We start from the raw sequence: 18985 nt of genomic DNA on the forward strand, positions 1-18985 counted from the left end.
ACAGTGCTTATCCTACATGCTTGTTGTGAAGCTTAGTTCATTCATGTTTGTAAAAGGCTTCGAGATCTTCTAATGTCAAGTACTACAAAGGTACAAAGGATTATGGTTGTTAAATATGTAGATGCAGCAGAAGATGCATTTATCTGAGATGGTATTTCACTGATTTTAACAGGTTTAGTGTTCAGAGCATAGGACTAGTAATTAGGAAGTACACAGTTCATTTTTTGTCTGTTCCACTGACACGCTGAAGGTTTGGGCAAGTCACTTAACATCTCCTTATCAGTTTCCCTAGCTGTAAAATCGGGACAATAAAGCTTAGCTTTCAACCAGTGAAGTTTAATCAATCAATGATTTAGTGTTTTGAAATTGTAAAGCAACTTGAAATTTGATATAAATGGTAAGTAGCAATCTCATTAAAAACTGCTAGGACGTTCATTGTGCTTGGTATTGGTCATGGCAGTGAATGGTCTCTTATGACCAACTGTTAGCAATATATTTCATGATGGTTGCAATGTAAGTGATTACATTAATAAACAGGAACACCCCGCACCTATATTTGAATACTTAAATCAGCACTTAGGCATGGAAAATGGGCAATTTCTTCAAAATCTAAATATCTTCTTAGAAAATGCCTGTTTTACACATTTAAATGTCTATCTGAGTATCCAGATGTGGGATCTGAATATTCTAGTAATGATTCTGATCATGTGAGTCATTTAGCATTTCATGTGCAGTGCTGAACCCTCTGAACTCTTAGTAAAGTAGGGCATGTTGAGGGTGCTTGGCAGTGCAGCTTATACAGTGCAGTTTTACTCTGAAAAGTGACTCCGTAAAAAAAGCATCACGTATCTCTGTTTATTGTGCTTCTTTGTTGTTAATGCCTCCATTTCATGTATATTCCATTTTCTATGTTTACAAGTAAAACTTGCAAGTCCCTCTTGGGTTCTAAAAGTCAAGCTGGGTTCTTTTTCATGCATATGCATCACACCCATTAATAAAGTTCATCTTCAACCAATTGCTCAAGCGTCGCTGAGAGCAGAATTTGACCCTGCTATTAGAACCGGGTTTGCAATTCTGCTGATGATATGGAACTCAGAGGAGAATCCAGCTCCCACTCCCACAACTGTACTGTGCTAACAGGCGTAGACATTAATAAAGATTTATTTTTGTCATTAAGGTTCCATTTCCACAAAGTTTCACTGAAAATTTCACTTTCAGGAAACCAAGTTTGAAAATTGAGCTCAAGGAGTGTCATAAGCTGAAAAAAGTACAGTTCCAGCAGGAATCTGTATTTTTATTGGTAGCCAATCATTGTATAAAATTAATCCAAAATGAATAAAATGTATGGTTGTGTGTTTATTTTTTATTTAGTTGTTCCCAGAAACCCTTGCTAAAATTACAGCCTAATATCTTGTATCAAAGGAGGTACAGTTTGTTTTGTTGCTTTCTCCAAGGAAGTATTATGATTCAAACTTTATTGCTAATTTAATTTCCCAGTTGCATGGTGAATTTAAAGTTCAAGAAATACATGTAGTTCAAAACTTCATATTAATGGTTTTATCTAGTCTGTCAGTTACATGTCTTGTATTCTTTTCTTTCATGCAGAATCATCTTCGTCGGCCAGAATGCTGTCTGGATTTTCAAATTTGTTACATCTGTGGCCATGAATTTGTCTTTCAGTCAACACTAAATCAGAAATGCTTGGAAGGATGTCATGGAGATAAAAAGTAATTTACAGCAAGACGTTAGTTTATATGTTACATATGCAAAAATGATCAAAATACAAATCTTAGATCAGATGGAATGGTCAATATTTCCTGTATTTTCTTGAGATGAGGCACATAATATTTCTACCGTGGTTGACTTCAAAGATAGAGTGGGTTTTTTACTGCAAAACTGGTTTTATGACAGGTCAAATTTTTCAGTATATTTAATGTTCCTTTTGGGTGGCAGGGGCCTGATTCTCCTCTTACTTACTTATTTTACATCAATATAACTCCACTGCCTACCACAGATTTACTTCAGGTTTAGACTAGTATAAGTGAGAGGAGACTTTGACCTTGCACTGTTATATATAGTTTCAGACACAGGTTGTCTAAAGTTTTTGTTTATCAAACTTAAATGTCATTGATAGTATTGTTGTTCCTTTAGTAAAATTGGGAAAGCATAGTAATCTTTCATGACCAAACTGCCCAACAGGGTAAGTGGGTTGTGAAATAGGAGATTTCTGTTCTGTTCTCACCTCATCTACTGTCTCTTGCTGTGTGGCCTAGACAAGGGTTAAATGCAGACCCGCTGTAAACAGTTAGGTTAGTGGAGTGCACCCACTTACACCACTTCTGAATTTAGTTCTCTATGCCTCAATTCTTCCTCTACAAAATAAGACTAATACTTCTCTGGAGCACAAGAATGTTGTGAATATTAACTAATACGTGTAAAGCGCTTTTCGATTCTATAATTATAGGTGCTGTAGATATGCAAAGTATTATTATTTTAAGAGGGGCATAAAAATGAAAACAGGGGAGGCAAAAACTTGTGCCTCTGAGGAAAACAAGTGAGGGGCAGATTGCTCCTCCCACAAGGAACTCCAGGGAAGGAAAATTCTATAAGGGGAATCCTGTGCAGTTACCTCCATGTTTCTTTGGGGGAGGGAAGGCAGATTTCCATAGGAAGCAAAGGCCTTCTGCACAGAGTTTTTGTGCCTCTGCTTTGATTCTGGGGGCCCAATGGTCTCTCTCCACTATCTGGCACCGGGTTCCAGTGGAGCTGTGCTTCAAGGAAAAGAAAAGCAATTTAGCAATGAGTTAGAGCTTTTTAAAATCACACAGGATGGAAGAGAGAGGACATGATGTATGTTTCCCTGGGCTGCCCACCCATCCCACACTCATCCATGGACCTACAGAGAGCTATCTGCAGGGTCATGGGTTGATGAAGGGTGGACACTGCTGACAAAGTTTGTGCACTAGCACTGGGAAATTACATGAAGTATCATTTTGGTCAGGAATGAAAGTAACAAATTCTGGGTTATGTTTACAGTTGTATGAAGCTCAGCAGTTTTGATTCACCCGGGTTCATACAAACCTTTTATCCATATTTTGCTTCTCATGGCTTTGCACCCTGCAAGTTTACAGTTTTGAGTTTCAGATTTATATAATAAAATAATTTAGCAGATGACATTGTGAGTCGACCATCTTAGATGGCCTTGCTTATTTGTATGGGACATGAAAGTATAGCATCATGGTAAGGTAAATGGAGTCTACTTTACCCCTGGTTGCCAACCTTTAACAAGAGATAGTGTTTATTAATTTCTTCTTATATAATTTGTTTCAGGATAAAACAAAGCAAAAAGGCAAAACAAAAAAACTGCAACAACCCCCCCCCCCCCACAAACTCCTGCCACTGAAACATCACAACCTGATTGCTGCAAATATGCCTCAACTCGATGCAGCTCCCCTACACTCTAGTAACTTCTAACCTGCGAAGCAAAGTCAACAAAAATGAGCATCACATTGAAAAAAGGCAATCTCAAGTAAAGTAGAGAGAACATTCCTGGAACATTGTATTCTTCATGGAAACAACTGTAAAGAAAAAGAGTTTGAGCAAGCATAATAAAACTCTGCCAAGTGCTGGAAAGGCCCCTGCTAATATCTCTACCATTCTGCCTTCAAAACAGATTGCAACATCCAGTGTGTCAGATCTTCCCACAGTTTTGCCAGAAATAGTGAGTTTAGATTCCATAGTAAAAGCAAGCCCTGGGAAAAGGAGACCAGGCACTGTAATAATATCAAAACGGTCAAACACTGTAAGCATGTCTCAGAGTCAGTTGAATCGACCAGTCATTCCATCAAAGAGACCTGGCTTTAGGGTGTGCTATATCTGTGGCAGAGAATTTGGGTCACAATCTCTTGCCATACATGAACCCAAATGCTTGGAGAAGTGGCATATTGAAAATGACAAATTACCAAAGCATCTCAGAAGATCAGAGCCTGCTAAACCTCAGTCCCTTACTGGTGGCACCTATGATATTAAGGCTGCAAATGAGGCAGCTTATCAGAGTGCTCAAGCTCAGCTCTTACCCTGTGAAAACTGTGGTCGCACTTTTCTTCCTGATCGTCTCCCTGTGCACCAAAGGAGTTGCAGACCAAAGGATGGTGGCCTGGGCCCTTCAAGCTCTAACCCCCCTAAATCTGTTAAAGGCCCTACCTCTGGCCTTGTATCTGCAGCACGTACTGATCAATCTAGTAAAGTTCAACAAACACGTGGGGCTGCACCATCCATACCAGATAAGGTAAATTATTATGCATATGACCTAGGAAAGAGACGTGATTGTTTTGCTATAGATACCCCAGAGACTAGAGATGAATGAACTTTCATCAGATCTTAAATTTTAAGGCCTACTTCTTTCAAAGGCGTCTTTTTGCTCCATGCAAATTCTTCCCAGCTAAGTAAGGGTGGAGTAAGGGGGGGAATAATGTGTTCAGAAGGGAAGGCATAAAATATTCTAATCCTATTTATCCCTGTTTCTTTGATCTTTCTTGTTGAAAGGAGATATTTGAGTTCTCATTTTCCATGTTCCTGTGGGAGATGTATCCCCAGAAGAGGCCATTATGCACTATAGGTCATTAAGAGATTATGTCGAGCTGCTTAAGCAGGCTTTGCATTTTCTAGTATGTTTTAACAGACATCAGATGTTTGTATTTAATTAACACGAGCCCTAATGTTTCCTTGTACTTTAATCATTCCAGAGATTTACATTTTTTAAATGTTAGACTTAACCATGAATAAAATCATTGGGTTTTGCATGTTCAAAGTCAGCAACTCAGAATACAATGAAAAATAAGTAAACAGACTGCAGTTTTTCTACTGAATTTGATGAAGGAGCCAAGATTAATGGGACCAATTCTAGCTCCAGTTTATATGCAAGAAGCTACATGAAATTAACCAAATAGAGCCTATATTTTTTTGTTTCTGTACCAACTTTGGAATGGTACCTTATTTTGGCTGAAATTAAAAAAAAATGCCTACAGTTAAGTATCTAGATCCATAAGTAGGTGCCTAAATGAATGGCCTGATTTTCAAACAGGGGCAGCTCTATGTATTTTGCCGCCCCAAGCACAGTAGTGAGGCAGCCTTCGGCTGGTAATGCGGATTCGCCAGCATGCCTGCGGGAGGTCCGCCGGTCCCGCGCCTTCAGCGTACCCGCCGCCGAATTGCCGCCGAAGCCACGGGACTGGCGGACCTCCCGCAGGCATGCCGCCGAAGGCAGCTTGACTTCCACCCTCACGGCGACCAGCAGGCCGCCCCCCGCGGCTTGCTGCCCCAGACACGCGCTTGGTGCGCTGGTGCCTGGAGCTGCCCCTGTTTTCAAAAGTGCTGAGCATCCAACTTCATTTGCTTTCAGTGGAGTCACACTACTGTAAAAAGAAAATGTGCATGGTCCACTGGTTACCGCATTAGTCTAGCATTCAGGAGACCCATATTCACATCCTTATTCTGTTACAGATTTCCTACAAGACCAAGTAAGTCACTTAGGCTCAGATTTTTAGAAATATTTAGGTGTTGCTCTAATCAGCATTGCAGTGCCTAAGTCCCATTTTAGTCACCTTTGAAAATGGGACTTAGGCCTTGCAGTGCTGAGTGGGGCAATGCCTAAATACCTTCATAAATTTGGGTCTTAGTATCTCTGTGTCCCAGTTTCCTATCTGTTTAAAAAAATGTGTCTGGGGAGGGGGCTATAATAGTACTTCCCTACCTCACAGGGGTGTTGTGAGGACAAATACATTAAAGATTGTAAGTCACTCAGATACTACAGTATTAGGAGCTATATAAGTACATAAGATAGATAGACAATAGTGAATAGATAGTAGGGTTCTTCAGCACATGTTCACATGGCATAGGATATATGAAGTAATGCAAAATGCTATATATATGAGTATCTATGGTTGTAGAAAAAAATACATTAGCCTTGTATTGTTACATTGTATTATCAATCAAAAACTTGTATCATTATGTAATATAGTGTAATTGTACAATGAAGTACTATTATAATGCATATGAGTTAGTTACTCTTTGCGTATAATTTCATGTTTACTGAAGAAGAAAAATTAATTAAGAAAAAAATATTTTTAAAAAATTAAAAGAAAAGAAGTCCATAATTATAGTGATGTAGAGAAAAGATTCTATGGAAAAAGTCACTTTGTAAAAATGTTACCCTCTTACTCAACAGATGTGTGTGCATTCAGTCACATATGTTGACTTGATTGGCAAAAATAAGTTATTACTGCTTTTTACTCCTCTTAATACTGCACAGTCAGTGTAGCCAAGATGATGTGAACTGGATTTTAATTTTTCTTGTGCATCATTACTTTGTTTACTTAGTTCTAGTCAATTACACCTGTTCATTCCTGACACTGATGGGGGCTGTACAGGTCTGACTGACAGTGTAATAATATTAGTGATGATGCACAAGAAGCAAAGAAACCAGCTTGATTTTCAGGTCTGAGGCTGAGTTTGCAGTGCTGGCCACTAGAAAAGAAATCTCTTCACTGGTAAATTGAATGTATCTAGTATGGGAATTCTTCAGCAGTAATAGACAAGGAACCACACACTGCGTTTTTACATTTACAGAACCTCTCTTCTATGTAGACCTGCACTTTAAAAGCAGAGATGGGAGTGGAAAGAGAGAGAGAATTATAATGGGAACATCATCTCAATCCTCTGAGTAGCATAAAGACCACACAAGAAATAGACCATCTGTTGAGCTTAATTTTTGGTCATCTTGTCCAGTTTTCACTGTATTTTTCCAGCAAATACTTGTAACTATTGTTCACTTTGCCAGCTACACAATGATTTACTAATGTGTTAATATTATGTTAAAAATAAATAATGGCTAATTAAGTAATAGCGAACAGCTTTGCTGCATAGAGGGAAAGTGCTGGGCTGGTGGCAGGAGAAGTTTGGAAAGTACAACATGCAGTCAGACCTAGTTAATGCAAAGTAGAAAGAGCTGCATTCCAGCCCTGTTCACCTGAGGAAATGTTGCCTCAGGGCATGTCCGTTGAGGGACAGGAGAAGGATCAGAAGAAATTAATAGAGGGCTTCTTGGTGGGGAAAATAATCCTAGGCAGTCCATGTTATGTTTATCCAAACTTCTTTGGTCCAGAATCAGCAAATCAATTAAGCACATGCGTAAAATCAAGTGTTTTGCTGAATCAGGTCCTTTTATGAATATTTAGTAAAATATATATATTAAGAGAGCCTCTCTGCCAACCCTTACATTAACATTTATAATCCGAGACCATCAATACTCCAAAGTACATAAACTTGCATACCCCAATTCCGGGCTAGCACTAGCCAGAGGAACCTCATGGCTGCTCTAATTTGTCCCTGTTGCCAGTGGTCTAAAGGAGTCATTACAACTGAGTAACACTGAAATGAAGGGGTGTCCTGCCACACACCTTCCCCTTGCCAAGTCCCCTGTGCAGGGAGTTGGATCAGAGGGTGAGGTAGGGACAGTTATACAAACTCTGCATCACCTGGGGATTTCGCCACACTGGGAAATCCTGAACCAGTTGGTATCATTAAAGCACCTCTTGGGCTCCTATGTGTGACCAAAGCAGCATAAAGCAACCATGGGGAAGCAAAGGATCTGGCCCACTGTTTTTACGCTAGCTCTGATTTTCTTCTAATCCTCCGCCAAATCTTTTGTCCAGCTGTAGAGAAAGCTAGTTGGTGTATTACTGATTTGTTAGTTCAAAGTTGTTTTTTAATCCAAAGTATGGATTTTAATGGAAACTATGGACTCATTTGCATTAATTGGGTCTGACTGTATATAAACCAAACAATAGCCTATGCCTAATTGACTTTCAGGGATTAAATCAGTTCTGAAATTCTTCTTCTTGGATCCTATTTGGATTATATAGTGATACATTAGATGTTATTAATAAGGCACATAATTATATTCTTTAAATCCAGTCCGGTACAACAGAGAATGCACTACTCTTTCACAGAAAAAAATGGTTGCTACTTACTATGCAGATTGATATTAATTAAGTGCTATAAATGTTCTTTTTCTGCTTTCTTTGGCAACAGATGGTGATAACTTTAATCCTAAAATCCTACCAGCTGTATGTCTAGCATCTGGTGCTGCCATCTGCTGTTTATTCCCTACTGTAATGTTTTACCGACAAAATAAAAATGTTAGCCACCTCTCTCTTCTGCATTACTGTACATCTTAATACAGAATCAGTCTGGTACTCCAGCAAAATTTTTACACCATTCACTTGATCTAATTCTATGAACTGGTTACAAAACTGTGTAACCAGTTCATAGAATTAGAACTTTTTCAAATAGCATGTATTGCCAAACAACATGGGCCTGCTCCTGCTCTCATTGAAGTAAATTACAAACTCTCCATTAATTTCAGCAGGAGCCGATTTGGACACTTTGTTAGAAGGTAATTCACAAAAATATGAGGAAATAGAAAAGGATAGATAAAAATGGACAATAAAAGATTTGAATGAGTTTCATTAAGAAATATCATGGTGGGTGTGGAGGTTCCCCTCTCTCCTCTCTATATAAGTACCGTATACTTTACTTCTGAGTTTTAAAAAGGTAGCAGTTTTAGAATAAAATGGAAAACTCAGATAATTCCCATGCAGTTACATATACATTTATCTACAGTGTCAAAAGAATTACCTTTTTGTTACTACACTTAACTAGATAAATATAGCGGTCAGTTCTGGCTTCTGTACTACACCATTCCAGTCAATATGGCCAATCCCCCACTGAGGTCATTATGACAGCCTGTGACAAAGAGACAATCTATCTGTTTCTAATAAGATTCATACTAGAGACTTCCATCCCTTACGCTAATGTCCTTAACTGTCAGACAGGTTGGGATGGGTGAAAAAAAGTCTACTTTCTAGGCGCCTGATTGCACTATTAATCTTTTCTACTTCTTTCTGTGCTCCATTGTTCACATGTGAGCAGCGCTGGTCAGAATTCTGGTCCACTGTCATTCAGTTAGGTAGGTAATTTGATGAGTGGGAACTTTTGACTCTTCTAGTACTAGATGAAAAATTATTATGCTCTTAAGGGAAGTTTGCGACCCAGTCAAACTGAACGCACCATAACAAACCAAAAATATACCTCTAAGGTAAGTACCATGTTCTACAAAAAAGGCTTGGAAAAAGAAATGACATATTTTGTTCATTGTTGAAAATATATAGCCTTTGAGTTTAATACTTGTATTCATGGTAGTGAAGACAATAAATGGTCATAACCATGTAAAAAAGGACACCTACAAGAAGAGAGTCTTAATGACTTTGTCAGGTATTTGTAGCTATTTTTATAAGGACATAGTTCCTCATGACACTGGGCATTAATGTGATCACTCTTTTTACAAGTGAAAAACAAAACCGTGAACAGTAAGTAGCAGACTATTTAGTCACTGTCCTATGAATAGTCTGGGTTGGAAAATTCCTTGAACTGGGATCTGATGATTTCCAAAAATAATTTACTTCCAAACAACGATCATTCCAGATGTGACATTTGGGCAGGACAGTTTAAGGAGGAATAGAAATGAATGTTAAATACCAGTGGTTTTAAAAATCCCAAAGAAACTTACCATCCCAAAGATTCCATAGTTTAACAATCATCTCTTATTACAAATAGCAAAGAGAATTCTCTTTCACATTTTGTATTTTAGTTAGCTCTGGTACGTGTATCTGTGGAGGTGGGAGAGAATTTAACATGTAGCATGGGTTCAGGACGGGTATCGTTCCAAGCTGAAGGTGATCTAATTCAGTTCTGATGTTTCTCTCCGATCTTCAGTTTTCTTTAGAAAAATATTTGCATGCTATTGAAAATTACAATAAGGAGCCATTTTTTTCTTACCTTTTTTTTAAAGTGAGTTTTTAGCATCTGAACAAAGTCCAAGTGCTAGACTTCTGGCTACAGAACAAATACAGCTTTTATCAGACTTCCCTACACTCCTCCAGCTATGATCTGGAGGGACAATTTCCAGGGCTTGGTTAGATATGCTTATTCAGTCTCTAGCCTTTCTGCTGAGAGTGCCAGAAAGAGTGCCAACTGCAACAGTGAGTTTTGTGATGTGGATGTCTTTTTGTGATGTGGCTGGCACAGGACTGAGACTACTAACTCGTTCCCATGTAAGCCACTAAGCAGCCATTCGATGGCAACTTTTTGCAGTGTTGTAGCTCTGTGTAGTATGAAAGCTTGTGCCTTCCACCATCAGAAGTTGGTCAAATAAGAGATATTATCTCGCCCCCCTTGTGTCTATCCAACGGTAATGACAGTCAGTCACTTCAGAATGAAAGTGTGGTAGATCTGACATAAAAGGTTACCCCTCTCCCCTAGGGAAACATTTTTACAGAGAAAGCTATTTGCTTTGATGATGACACTTTTGTGTTCCCCCCAATATCATTGGAGGCATCTTATTTTAAATAATTATTTTCTCCTGAGTCAAACTACTCTTTTTCTGCTTGATCCCATACTTAAACTATAATTTTTTATTTAGTATGCCGATCCACTGCCATGGACATGACTGTGATGATAGGAGTAGAAGGCTTTAAATCTAACTAGTTGAAGAGTAATGAAGTGACCTCCATGAATTTTCAGCCCAGAGTCTGGAGCACCGGTTCAAGTGGCCATTTAATAAAGGAGGGACCTTTATGGGTTTAGGGCCTGAACCAAAGCCCACTGAAGTCAAGAAAAAGACTCCCATTGATTTTTCGTGAGCTTTGGATCAGTTCCTTAAAATGATCATTTTCCATTAACATCACTACTGTCTAAAATGAATTCTGAAAACAATAATGCTTCTTTACTGCAATTGTTGTTTGCAGCCACCAGTGATCAGACGGCCACCCACTGTTGTTTGTTACATATGTGGCCGTGAGTTTGGAACTAAATCTATTGGCATCCATGAACCACAATGTCTGAAAAAATGGCATAACGAGAATGACATGCTACCCAAACATTTACGAAGACCTGAACCTAAAAAGCCAGAAGTCAGATCCTTAGGAGGTAAGCTACCGATCAAACAAGAGGAACTGGGAGGATGTAAGTTGGAAAAAAAATAGGTTTAAAGAGAGCTAAATGTTTTACATGTAATTTTGTCTTCATTCATATGAAACTATCTACTCATGATAGAGTTTAGCTTGTTTAAAGCATCCTATTTTTTCTTTTGCCAAATCAGTGTCAGTTAAAGGTGCTCTGTGCCTCTCAAGTAATGACCCCTTATATGTCAATCACTTTTGAGTCTAAAACCAGTCATTTGCAATCTTCATAACTAAGCCCTTCACTGGGATTACTTTTGGCTACTTTCTGCACCATAGGAAGGCACATTTTCAAGCAGGACAGCTCATCCAAGAACAATATGCAAGTACGACTGTTACAGGGTTCAGAGCACAATCCAGACCAGTGAGGGTGTGACTGGACGCTGGAGAGGCCACACTGAGAATGCTCAATCTGAGTGAACTGCAAAGAATGGGGCAAATCCCCCAAACTGGTGGTTTATTCTTATAATTAGATTCACCAAGCCAGTCACAAAACAGTTTCTGTAATACCTTACTGGTTACCAAGAAACTAAAATCCAGTTCCCATTAAGCAATCCAGCCTTTGGCTCCCACCCAGACAGCCAGGTCAAGTATGGTGTGAATTACTTAAAATCTTATTAACCATATATAAAGTTCTACCAATCCCAAGAGATCAGACACATTACCCACCAGGTCAATGAATATTTCAGATTTTACCCAAATACACTCCTACTGCCAATTTTTATTAACTAATCTAAGATTTATTTAAAAAGAAAAGAAAGCATTACTGTGGTTAAAAGATCATTATACATACAGATATCAATAAAGTTCTTAGGTCATAGGAAAGGTGGTGAGCTGCTGATTTGCAAAAACTTCTTCCAGAATCAGTTTAATAATAGGCAGTCCATGTATAGATGTTGTTAAAATTCGTCCATAAGAATTTGCAGGGACAGTTCAGAGTACCAGGAGACCTCAGTCTTGTGGCTTGAACTTCCCCTGCCAAAGTTTAAGCAGATCTGAGATGGCAAGGATCAGGCCCTAGAGTTCTTTTATAGTCCTCTAGCAGGCTATGATAGCCTTTTGACAGCAGATAACACAGTGGGCATTCCTTGAATGAAGAATAGGTAATGCACATTGTTGCTTTGAAGTAAATCTCTATTTACTACACACAGACCAGTAAATAGATGCATTTATTAGCATAAGGTTATTAACCATTTAAGCAGTTCATAGGTAGTTTTACTACAAATTTCAAAGAGACATAAAGACAATGATATTATTATACCACAAGTTTCATCTAAATATTAATATTCCCATTTGATCTCTGAATCCATAGAATATAGTAACAGGAACAGACGTTTATCATCCACAAGTTAATATGGTTACATTTGTTAACATCTAACAAGATAAAAGTAAACACAGACAAATACAATTAGCATCTTCTTTTAATTCTCTAACAATACAGGTTTACATTTCAAATAATTTAGTCTACTTTAACATGGCTTTGATAACTACCTACAAGAATGGCCCTATTTATCATTTCAATACTTCTCTAATATATGTCCTTAAGGTTGATTTTGGGTCTCTACAGCCCTCCTCCCTGCAGCCTCCTTTCTGCTATCAGCTCCCTGATCTTTATAGAAGCCCCACCTGTCCTGAACAGATGAATTTCCCTTGATTAGGGCTTTCCTCTCAGCCTAAAAGTCCCCCAGTTTGCAGCCGAATTGGCCCATCTGACCTATGTTACTCCCTTCAGTTACATGAGGAGCACACTGCATCACAGTCTTCTGTTGTTTTGATTCCAACATGCTTAATTTACATAAGAGACAGGTAAATAGCTGCCTTCTCTCCTGTCTGGGAGGGAATCTGTTTCTCCCTGTTTGGCCACAGACTTTAAAACATAGTATCAATGAATCTTAATAATTCCTTATATAGTGTTAATACAGGCATTTCACAATGATATTAATCACCAGGGTGTCATTAGCTTTGAGAAAAGACCTCGCTCTATACACTTTTTTAATACAATAATATTATATAAAATCAGTTGATGCAATTGCTTATCACTTGAGGTTCAGCCCCTATCTTTATAGACACGTAAACCTTTTAAATGAATTCTTCTGAGGGTTACCCCTCAAAGTAAAATTTATTCAAGCTGTAAGGAAGGCAACAAATAGTCTGGTGCTGAAGGAGCTTCGTGCTCTTTCTTCCCTGGCTTGTGTTTGCTGAAATGCAAATTGTTCTGTTTCCTGACATCTTTTCCCCCTGCTGTCTTGATGTTTACTGTTTACTGCTTGTATGTAAATTGAGGTAAACACACCTTCCTTTGTTTAAGTTAGACCTATTTAACAACTCTTCCTGACAGACCTGGTTTAAACACTCTTTGGTCATAATTTTAGCATATATCCATATCTTTTAATACCCACTGGGTACATACATCACACAGGAATAATAAAGATCAGTCAGATATAAGTTTTCAAATGATACCTCACAAGGCATATTTTGTACAAAGAATATTACAACAGTATGTAGGGTGTGAATACATGAGGTGCTCAGTGTCACACTGACATATGCATTCATTAGAACAAAATATCTTCAGGCAAGAGCAACTTGGGGACTGATACCTCAGCCAGCTTTTACACCCATAATGTTGGCCATTTAAAAACAAACTAACTAACATTTGCCAATGGTAACCACAAAATGGCGTCTGAGATACCAGAGTTTTAACCCTACCCTAGTAGAAATACCAATGCTAACTATGTAGTAACTACTAGCACATGTTGACATGTTAAAAGCAGCTACTGTATACACTACACTACAGTACAGTACAGCAAGTTGCTCTTCATTAAATATATATATTACATTATGTTATGCAACAAGACAGTTGCTATGGTCTTTCTACTGTCTCTAAACCCTAATAGCTTAATACAAATACATTTCCCACTGTGACATATGGAAGCCTAACTACAGTGGAAAATACTGTATGTGACATAAAATAAACATTCATTTCCTCTCACTTATTCAATTATTGTAATTTTGGGCCCGATTCTGCAAGTCCTCACTTCCCCTCCCCAGATCAATGAGAATTGGCAGTGCCCAGTACCTCGCAGGATTGGACCCTTACATTTACTTGGTGTGTATGTCTTCACAGCAGAGTTAGCTCCGGCTGTTATGAGTGTTGCCTGTAAACCTCCCTCCTGTCCACACATAAAACCCTCTTTCCCATGTTTAGTGATGCTTTCAGACTGGGTTTGCTGGCAAGCTTGGGGTGTGGGTTACAGCCAGGGTTCTGTTTTCACTCAGGCTGGTGACCCACCCAGTTTGCAGTGAGGGTGTAGGCTAACTCATTCAAGTGCTGATAGCCCTCCAGTATCTTCCGACATTTTCCCCTGTAGAGTGGCTCTGCACAAAGAACCATGGGATATTCTCCCAGGAGTCTCAGCAATGGATACAGGTGAGTGAAGCAACAGTGAGGACACAGTAACTTGAGTATTGTTTTGCAGTATGGCTGCTCTCAGCCAGGCTAGGCTAACCTGAGTGCTGATTACCCAAGTTACTCCTGCAGTGAAGACATACTCCGAGAAGGCATTTTCATTTCATTAGCTCTTTTATGATCATCACTTTTATTACTACATACTGAGAGTAAAAATGAGAGAAAAAGATAGAGGACTAGATCTGACAGAGGAGGGCATGGCTGGGTAAAAAGGGCTACTTCAAGGTTTTGTGGAACAGCAGCGTTCTGAGCCACTAGCTATCTTGGGGAAGTGGGAGGAAAAGAAGGTATCTACTCTTAAAGAAATCAGCACAGCAGGATGTGCCTATTTATGAATCTACACTTTGCCTCACTCCTACAGGGTGTTGAGTGCCTATTGTGAGGTGCTGTGTGCTCACAGTTCCCAAGGAGGCACTTGATAGTTTCCACAATATGGTCCTAAGTGTCTGCTGCTGATAGGTTGAATAACACTGTTTGAGCAAAAACTATGTGCTTCCCACTCTCCTGTCCCCAAGAAAATAATCTTCCTTTTGTTCTTTTTTTGCTAAAATGATTCCAATAATCCAGGAAATGCTAACTACCCCCAAACTATACACACACACACCCCACATGTCTCACAGTTTTATAAATGGAGGGGGGGGTAGCCTTTTTGGGGAATGGAACAAGCAGTGTTCTAAACCAAGAGAGGTACAGAAATGAGATCTGTTTACATAAAACTTTTTATAGTTTACATTATTATTTTTTTAAATAAGTGTGACTGGAGAGAACCACTGGACTGATTGCAGTTTTTTTGTTTTCTGAATGCAACAAATGCCTGTAGGGAGAAAGTCACCTCCTTTCCTTTTCTCTCTCTCTCTCTTTATTCAATAAACTTTCCAAAGTACAGAAAATACACATTCATTTCCTGCAAATGAAAGGGGTATTTGCCTCAGCCAAAGAAAGAAACATCAGTCGGTTGCTCATCTAACGAAAAGAACATTAGGAACAGGCATATTAAGAGATCTAAGGCTTATTGTGGTTATGTGAACTGTTGGATATGAATCATATTAAAACTGCCTGGGCCCTTAATGAAGAGATCCATATCGTGCCAGTGACAGAAACCATGGAATATTTTAAAAATGCATGGGACCTTTTTTAAATAGACTTGTGCTCGCAGTTTGAAGACAAAATTTATTTAATTCTTTATAGCCACGATCTGTAGTATCGTATACCTTCTGGTCAGGTTAAAACTCATACATTTCAAATCTAGCCAGATTATTTTTTTTCCTCGTGCCCTTCAAATGGGATCTAGATGCAGTTGCTGAGACTAAAGCATTGGTTAAACAACCTAGCTGTTCTGCTTGGAAATGTGTTTAAAACAATCATTTATTGTAAGGTGAAAGAAAACAAGGTTTTATGATATAAATTATGTAGCTGAAATACACTCCAGCTAGCTCTTTAGAGCCTGATCCTGTACTCTTAATGCAGGTAAACTCCCACTGAAATAATTGTGAGTAAAAGTTGAACAAAATATGACATGTGTTTGGTTCTGCAGTCCTTTCCTAGTCTCAATGACCTCAGTGGGTGTTTTGCCTGAGTAAAAACTGCAGGATTTATCCATAAGAGGTTTTGGGCTAATCTCACTCCTATTCAAGTCAATGGCAGTACTCTTATTGACTTAAATTGGAGAAGAATTGGACCCTTTGCTCAGACTAGCACAGATGGGACATACCCAACATACATTTCCTCCCATCCCCTTGGTCCGATAATACAGACTCATTAAGCAGAACTTGAAATAAGGCCAAGAAAGCGAAACTTGCTGATAATAACATGCATGCAAAGATGTTAATAATTAGTTAAGAATTCATACCATAACACACAGGGCAATGTTTTCTCCTTGCTTTAATACAATACAGAATGATTGAGTTTGTAGTTAACTTTATTCAACCCCTGGGACTATAAGCAGGGCTTTTTTTTTTTTTTTTTTTGCAAAAGCAATATGATTTGGTTAAAACTAAAAGGCTCAGTCAACAGGTATTTCCTGAAAATATTTTCCATAAAGAGCTGAATATGGTTCTCCAGAATGAAAACTAATACTTTCTTTTTTAATTTTCCAGCCAAAGGTTTCTATGATCTCGATGCTCTAAATGAGGCTGCCTGGAACAGTGCCCAGAGCCAGTTAGTTCCATGTGATATTTGTGGGCGTACTTTCCTGCCAGACAGACTGATTGTCCACCAGCGGTCCTGTAAACCGAAACCAACAAAGTAAAGCACACCGTCCCCCCACCCCCCAACACACACCTTCCAGCCAAAGCATTAAAGGAATAAAATTCTGCTTGGAAATAAAAGGCATAGCTCAGGGGCTCTGTAAAATCACAGTGATGTGGAAACATGTTCAGATCATCTCCTAGGTAAAAACAACAGTAGCCACTATAATGTAGGCCAAATACAGTGATTTTTTTAGCACATCATTATAGAAATGGAAGACATCTCTCATCATTTCTGTGCTCTGAGAGATGCAGCACAGAGCTCACAGTTCAGGGGTGCCAGTAAGGTGTCTTTAAGCCACCTTTGTGCCCTTCTGAGCCTGTGCTATTCTGGGGGATTACTGTTCACTCCAGAGCAAAATACCCCAGCAATCAGAAGAGAAGCACCCAAATACATCATCTATAAATAGCAGAGAACTCCCTGTCTCAAATAATGACGAGGGGAGAATATCCTGCAGTACTCAGTGACGGTAGCTGGGCTGTGCCTCCCTGCCCCACTCCTATGTAAATTACTTTTTGGGTTTAATATCCTCAATTTTTAAGCTCTGACTGGAACTATCAAGCTTCCTACCTGTAGCTTGTGGAGGGGAGTCCGATGTAGGGGAGTCACATGGTTTAGTAGTCCTAGTGGGTGTGTGGGAGGGAGCAGCTAGAGGAGCCAAGTGTAGGCTGAGCATCAAGCTTAGCAGAGCACAATAGTCTCCCTTCACACCAGCACTTCCGTCACTCCCTCTTCCTGAGTTTTCCTGTTTCCTTTGTGGCAGACTGCTCTTTCCCCAGGAATAATCAATAAATCAGCCTGCAGCAGTTCCGGCACCTTGGAGTTGTACAGTTTGCATGGCTCCTAAGGATACGGGTATACTGTGCTGACTTAAGCCCTCTCTCCATTAAAACATAAAAAACACAGAACTTTTTTGTTACCTACCATAGAACCATAATTTTAAATCACACTGTAAGACAAAGCTATTTAGCCTGCTTAAGCTGGCCTAAGTATTTAAGCACCTGGCCCAAAGTACACTTCCACTGTCAATGAGAAAGACATCCATTGACTTCAATGGGATTTGGATCAGACCCTAAAACCACAGGCACCTACTTTCCCCATCCATTGCAACGTTGGAGGAGGCATCCATAATCAGGTGACAAAGTGCTGGTAGGTGCAAAGGGGGAGGCTGGTCAGCACTAGCTACCATGGGGTGAGTATGTGGGTGTGAGTGTTTGCCCCATCCTAAACCATACTGGTAAGCACTAGGAGGTCTGTACTAGGGGCTTTATCCTGCTCATTGCAGTCAAAGGTAAAACTCCCATTGACTTCAATGGTTCAGGATCAAAGTGCTAGCACAAGACATGGGGATATGTGTTATATGGGGCAGCACTAGAGATGGTTTTTTATTCCAACATTTCAAAGAACGCTATTGTATCCCAGATCAGAGTCAGAGTCAAAGAGCACCAGTGAAAGGGTTAAACATGTGAAGGAAGTAATATATACTCTAATAGAATTGCAGCAGAGAGCACTTTTTTGTACCTTACTCTAAAGTGTTTTATTAAGTGGCCAGGGAGGTTACTGTGAAATGTATGACAAAATCCAATACATGTTGTTAAGCAATCATATGAACTTCCTGAACTGCTGAAAGAAACTGGATCACCTATAAGTTTTCACCTTCCGTTTTAATGCCATTAAGCTGGTTGTATGCATCCTGTGACAAATGTGACTATTCCTAGAGTATTTGCATTTATTGTTGCATTTATAAAAATCAGATATAAGGAACTGGATGTCTTTATGTACTCTGAAATGACAGATGGGCTTCAACTACTCTCCCCCCCCCCCAAGCTATCAGTCTGCACAATTTGCCATGTAAGCAAAACAAGAAATAGCATCATTGTTCAGCTGTTAAGGGAATGCCCCTGCCCCTGCCCGAGCCCCAACACAAAGTTAATTCAAATTGGGACAGATATCGGCATTCTTTGCTGAAAATAATTTCCCAAACAGTCAAGCACCTCAGCAGCCCTTTCATCTCCAGGAGGGGAATTTTATTTTCTCTTGTTACGTATTTCCTGAAATCAATGGACCCGTTCCTGCTCTGCAATGCAAAGCTCCATAAACCCAACAGATCCAGCCCCTTCAGTATCTTTATTGCATTGTACAGAATTCTTGGGTGGCATTAGAGCTACTTCACCTCTTCTCCCTGGGACTGGTG

The 18985-nt window shown here is 39.3% G+C and overlaps 1 protein-coding gene across 1 annotated transcript; it reads left to right on the plus strand.

Moving 5' to 3' along the window:
- The first annotated feature begins 3568 nt into the window (after positions 1 to 3568).
- Positions 3569 to 16792, plus strand: ZNF475 (zinc finger protein 475). Its single transcript, XM_065405897.1, has 3 exons — positions 3569 to 4213; positions 10866 to 11046; positions 16641 to 16792. Exons 1-3 carry the CDS (start codon positions 3569 to 3571, stop codon positions 16790 to 16792), a joined length of 978 nt encoding a protein of 325 aa, XP_065261969.1.
- The last annotated feature ends 2193 nt before the right edge of the window (positions 16793 to 18985 follow it).

Source organism: Emys orbicularis, chromosome 6 (assembly GCF_028017835.1).
Source record: "Emys orbicularis isolate rEmyOrb1 chromosome 6, rEmyOrb1.hap1, whole genome shotgun sequence".
Taxonomy (NCBI): Eukaryota; Metazoa; Chordata; order Testudines; family Emydidae; genus Emys; species Emys orbicularis.